Here is a 6,065-nt window from a genome sequence, read left to right as displayed (position 1 = left end):
TAATATACCGTTTATCAATGATTTAACTACCCAATCCTACCCTACTTGACTTTAGTGATGTTCTAGCTAGGTGTTACATTCAACTCTTATGAAACAAGTAACATTGACATGAAAGAGCACAAAATCAATCACATCTACATATTTATGAAATAATAATAATATGATATGGTCCTTATGATTATCTCAATGTTTAATTTGTACTATCAATGGAGGGGGAAAAAAAAAATCTCATAAACATCATACATCACTGAGTATTTTGTTTTGTACATGATCACAAAATGTTCACAAAATATACAAAGAGAGTCATTATCAAGCTTCAACTGTTCAAATGAACTTCCAAGTGTGCATCAACCACATCCATGAATTGCATGCCTCCTCCTAATAACTGTGTAGAGATGATGAAGATGATATTTGCCTGCAGTTTAAGAACATATAGATATATATTTATATATCATAACATGCATGGCATTAAGCTTCTTCAACATATTGGAAAAAAGAAAAAGAGGATAGGAATTAAAGAATAAGTAGCTTACTCTAACATATCTTTCAAACCGAAGTCATTGTTCAGATCCTCCAGATTGAGTCCCTCCCAAGCATCGAACAGCGTCGAGGATGGCGAACTCAGGGGCACGCTACCGCCCGAGTTCGACGCGTACATTTGCGCATTCTCTGAGTTAGTAGCTGAAACTAAAGGCGGCATTGCATTCGAATTCATCGTCGAGCTTGTGTACAAATTTTTGCTAGCGCCATTACTCTCGACACGAAGCTCGTGCGGACTAGGACCGTGATCGATCGGCGCTTGAAACTCGCCAATTTGATTCTCAAAACCCATGTTCGGCAAGCTCGAGAGCGAAGAATGCGAACCTTGAATACCATGAGGACTAGAGTTATTACTATTGACAAAGCCCTCATAGTTTCTTAAAGAGCTCAGCAATCCCATGAGACCCACCAAGTCCATGTTAGGGTTTGAGTTGCTAGTAGTAGTAGCAGTGGTGGTCAGGACCTGAAGCAGGCCCTGCGCCAATTGCAGCTTCGCCAAATGCGTAGCATCTGCCTGTAGTTTGATCAAATTGAGGCTCGACGTAAAAAGGTTTAGATCGGTCCTCGGCTTATGCGTCACCGGGTCGATGCCCATGTGAAGGAGCTTCTTCCTCAGGTGCGTGTTCCAGTGGTTCTTGATCTCGTTGTCGGTCCTTCCTGGTAGTCTCGCCGCAATCGACGACCACCTTCGAGAATATCGCAATCAATATAAGCAACAAGAATATATATATATATAGTGTTCTCTCAACCTAAAGATGAAGTTAACAAATTATATATATAGAGAGAGAGAGAGAGAGAGTTACTTACTTGTTTCCGAGAAGGGAGTGGAGGTGGATTATGAGCTTCTCTTCTTCTTCGGCGAACCGCCCTCTCTTGATGTCGGGACGGAGGTAGTTCGTCCACCGGAGCCTGCAGCTCTTGCCGCACCGGTTCAGCCCCGCCAGCTTCGGCAGATGCCGCCAGCTCCCGTGGCCGTTCTTCTGGATGTATTCGACGAGCAACTTGTCCTCCTCAGGTGTCCATGGGCCCTTCTTCACGCCGATCTCATCGCAACATGGAGCCCTTCCCATTTTGCGCCTGTATGATATATTATTACGAAACATTAAGTCTACAATACATATAAATGTATATGGTGATATATCAAACGTGGGTAGAGGCTTCTAAAATGTTCTTGTCGCATATTTATAAGCAACTCATGAGGTGGGCCTGTATGGGCAGAAAGAACAGCACACTAGCTAGGATCGACAAAGAAGAATCTAGAGATTTTGGTTCAGCGAAAAGTATGCAGCTGGGTCTCAAAAGCAGAAGCTCAAGCATGCGTTTGCTGCTTTTGCTTCTCCTCGAATTAATAATAGTACTACGGTACCTATGATTGGGCCAAATGCATGCATGCCTTAAGTAACAAATTCATTTTTGAGAAACCCTAATAAGCATATATAGAACTAACCTTAGGCTACAGTGCAAAAGTAAAGGTGTTGAGGGAAATGATGTGTAGAGAGAGAGAGAGAGAGAGAGAGAGAGAGAGAGAGGGGGGGTTTGTGTAAGGGAGACGCAGCTCTTCACAACTATAGCCTATGCTTTTCTAGGTGTATATATATATATATATAAGAACATGCTCAAGTCCACGTATAGTGTGATCCATCTACAGTATAGTTAGGCAAAATATAACATTTTTTTATGTATAAATATACATATATATAAATACATACACATATATATACAAAAAGGCTTATTAATTTTCTTAAAAAAATTAAAAGAGACAAGAAGATCTAAGAATTAGGAGAGCGCCGGATACTACGAAAGCTACGTACGTACCATACAATAGTATTCACCATCCATGCATGCATATATATATATATATATATATTTATATATATAAATATATGAAACAAACTAAACATGTATATATACATATACAGTACTCGTCTATTATTAATTAATATATAATATATATAATAATATTATATGTATAAATATATTATTATTATAATTATTAGTGATGGGGAAGGGGACAGGTACGTAGTCCAAGGTGACACGTTACAACGAGGCAGAAGAGGTTAGGTGCATTAGTGCCACGTGGCGAGAGGTGAGTGGCTCGAATGGGGGTAGGGTTTCGCAATAGGATAAAGCATGCAAGGAACTACCTGTCCCCCACCTATGTACATCACACTTCCTAATTTAGGGTTTCGAGGGGAATAGGGTATAGGGTATAGGGTTAGGGTTAGGGTTAGGGTTAGGATTAGGGTTAGGGTTAGGATTTCCGGGCGCACCTGGTGGGACCCACGCCAACATGAGCCGTCCATGTGGCCCAAGTGATCGTAGAGGGTGACGTCATAGGATTTGACACCGTTTGATTTTTTTTTTGAATTTCAAATACCATCCTATAGTTTTACACTTTCTCACTTTAGCATCTTGTAGTTTAAAGTGTATCAATTTAGTACCCTGTTGTTTTTTTTTTTTCTTTTCGTCAGCTCCTCCGTTAATATTTCGTTAAATTATATACAAAAAACTTCAGATACGTACCTGACCTAAATTTATCGAATATTCATTTTAATACATTTTAGTTTTAACTTTATCACTGGTTTAATAAAAAAAATTAATAGAGGAGATAATAAAAAGAAAAAAAAATTGAAACAATAGAATACTAAATTGATACACTTGAAACCACAGAATATTAAAGTGAGAAAATATAAAACCACGTAAATGATTATAAGCAATGTTTTGGATAATGATTAAGGTAATTAATCTTAGTCGAACGGGGTTGATCGCAAACCGGTCTTAAGTACATAGAGTTTAGTAAATTGAGCAGCAAAATTGTACTCAAATAACTTATCAATTGGGTGTAATTTTCTAAAATTAATTTGAGTGACAATCTACAAATGTGCGATTATATTTTTGAGCATATGTTTGGACGTTTGAATATCTTTTTGAATACTTGGATTAATTTTTACGACTATTCTGAAAAATGATTGTAATACGGGTGTATATATATATATATATAGTAAATTGAAACAGCTAAATTGTTCAAATAACTTACTAATTGGGTGTGATTTTTTAAAATTAATTTGAGTGACAATCTACAAATTAATGCATGTATTGCACATTTAATTATTTTTATTCCATAACAACAGATCATAAGTTCACTTGGTTATTTGGATTGAGTTCTTTGACTTTTGGTTCTTTAATTTAAATGTTTTTTATTTCAATTAATCAAGGATTTTATTAGAATTACTTGCAATAATTTTGTACTCAGTAAAGAGATTATAGACTTTGATAATAATGAACGACTAATTAATAACTAATTAGGAGTGCCATTAACTTTAAGAAAATACTCATGAATTTAATTAACTTTAACTAGAATATAAAACTAAAATCAAATGATGGTCCTATATATTTCAAAATGCTTTCTTTTTTACTTGTTAATTAATTTAACTGTAATTGGCTAATTAATTAATTAAGCTCCCCTTATCAGATAATAATAAATCAAAATTAATTAAGTAGTGGGTCTACATGATAATTAGTAAATTGGATATAAGTCAACATTGCATGCATGATTTCTAAAGCAGGTACATAGATAGCATAAATAATTATGAACATTGAAACAATTCAAACTTAAAAAAAAAAAAAGAAAATAAAGGGGTTCTAGTCCTCTTCTCTACAGTGTACTAAGAATTCCAAGTTGATGATAATCAGATCACAAAGTCCAGATGAAAGCAATATAAAGAAAATTTTTTTTTTTCCTACAATTCTTTTTTTTTTTTTTTTTTCTGTCCTTGCTTATAAGAAATCCAGAATAATCTTGACACAAAACTGAAAAGTACTGTATCTAAGTACTTTAGCCCCTGTAATTATGGTGCAGGAAAAAAAAAAAAAAAGAAAAAAAAATAGAAGAAGAAAGAAATAATTCAGCGTAGCCGCACACGCACTGAAAAATAATCACACAGATATAGAATAATAAAATAAATTTAAACTCGATCTAGACTCTAAATCTAATTCTAAGATTTTAGAGCTTTGCAAGCATGAATAGTTTGAAACTTCCGAGATCATATTTCTAATTTTTCGGAATTTGTTATATATAGAAAGGTTCTAAAACTCTAAAATAAATTAATAAAAATGATAATTCCAAAATTTTAAAATAAAATAAAATAAAATCCTAACTAATCTTTCTGACCCCATCAAATCTTTTAAATTTGAGGTTTTTTTTTTTAAACCTCAAATAAAAAAAAAACATGAGAAATAATTGAAAGTATATATATGAGCTAAGGATAACAACCAGTACTGGTTGTTCTTCTTTTTTATTTTTTATTTTGTTTTCTTTTTTTTGCACCCTATTCGAGGCCTCTTTTGCCTCATCTCTACAGCTTAATTTATTTTTCAAATAAATAAAATGCGTAGTGTACTATTTTTTTTTTTAAAGAAAAAACAACCAATACAAATGCAATGTTGACCAGTGAATATACAAAAAGTCATTAGTACTACTGGACTAATTTTTTAATCCAAAAACAATAACAACTATGTAAAGAAAAATAAATAACAAATAAAGAACAAAAGCTGGGGCATTGATGAATCTTTGACCCATCATTTTGTATCCCAAAATTTGTAAAAAAAAAACCTAAAAAAAGGGAAATGAAGGAAAGATCAACCATGATGATTACATAATGTGCATGCCAGCCTAACTAATACAGCTTTGACTACTAACCCAGTTGGTCAGAAAATTTCTCAAGTGGTACATTTAAATCTTAGTAAAATTCAAATTCAACATATCGACAATTTGTTAATTAGTCACTGGTTGGTAGAGACTTGCATGAAGTTGGAGAGAGAATTGCATCATCAACACAATAGATATTTATATATATTATGTCACAAGGAAACTTGGAGCATTAGTCCTATAAGCAAGAACTAGCTATTATAGGGATAGATACAAGTATGGGGATAAGAAAAATAGCATTTGCATGAAAATTGGATTGTTCCCGGGGATAAGAAAAATAGCGTTTGGATAGATAATATGGAATAAGAAAAATAATGGGTAGTTATATATAGAAAATGAAGGTGTTGGTGGAGATAGTTATACTAGCTTATTTCAGGTATCCGAGAATTACTATTCTTGGGTAAAAAATTAACGTTTGGATATAAAGGGAGAATAAGGGGTTATTCCACCCCTTATCCCCAATCCAAACAGGTAACTTAGATATTCGCGATATAGCTAACTTTAATTTCAAAATATTTCACTTCACAAGTAAAAAAAAAAAAAAAAAAAAAAATGGTCGCGTAATTTTTATTCGTAATCTTCTAGAATTTAGAATAGCCCTATAGATAAGATATAGTACAACTAAATTTTTTAACTTGGCAATAACATTTTAGGCGATGGTTGGGCCCAAAAAGTTAAAAGTATTAAGCGTGTTAGAGCTATAATAGTTATTGAATGGGTGACTCCCTGAAAAGTGGGGCGTCACAGTTGGTATCAGAGCCAATCACCAGCTGAAAATATGAGATGAAACTCAGCTGAATTAGAGTCACACAACGGG

At 33.9% G+C, this 6,065-nt stretch overlaps 1 protein-coding gene across 3 annotated transcripts; it reads right to left on the bottom strand.

Moving 5' to 3' along the window:
- Nucleotides 212-2,091, bottom strand: LOC109728618 (protein ODORANT1-like). 3 transcript variants are annotated; one of them, XM_020259083.1, is made up of 4 exons: nt 1,988-2,091; nt 1,348-1,617; nt 534-1,226; nt 212-415 (listed from the first exon to the last, which is right to left on the bottom strand). In XM_020259083.1, the coding sequence occupies exons 2-4, from the start codon at nt 1,608-1,610 to the stop codon at nt 379-381; spliced, it is 993 nt and encodes a 330-aa protein (XP_020114672.1). In that variant the 5' UTR covers nt 1,611-1,617; nt 1,988-2,091; the 3' UTR covers nt 212-378. The 3 variants fall into 3 exon arrangements, with proteins under 3 accessions (XP_020114672.1, XP_020114673.1, XP_020114671.1); XM_020259084.1 differs by lacking the exon at nt 1,988-2,091 and adding an exon at nt 1,907-1,945; XM_020259082.1 differs by lacking the exon at nt 1,988-2,091 and adding an exon at nt 1,766-1,877.

This window comes from Ananas comosus, linkage group 24, assembly GCF_001540865.1.
Source record: "Ananas comosus cultivar F153 linkage group 24, ASM154086v1, whole genome shotgun sequence".
NCBI lineage: Eukaryota > Viridiplantae > Streptophyta > Magnoliopsida > Poales > Bromeliaceae > Ananas > Ananas comosus.
Note: the sequence above shows the minus strand (reverse complement) of the source record. Positions and strands in the feature narration are given on the sequence as shown.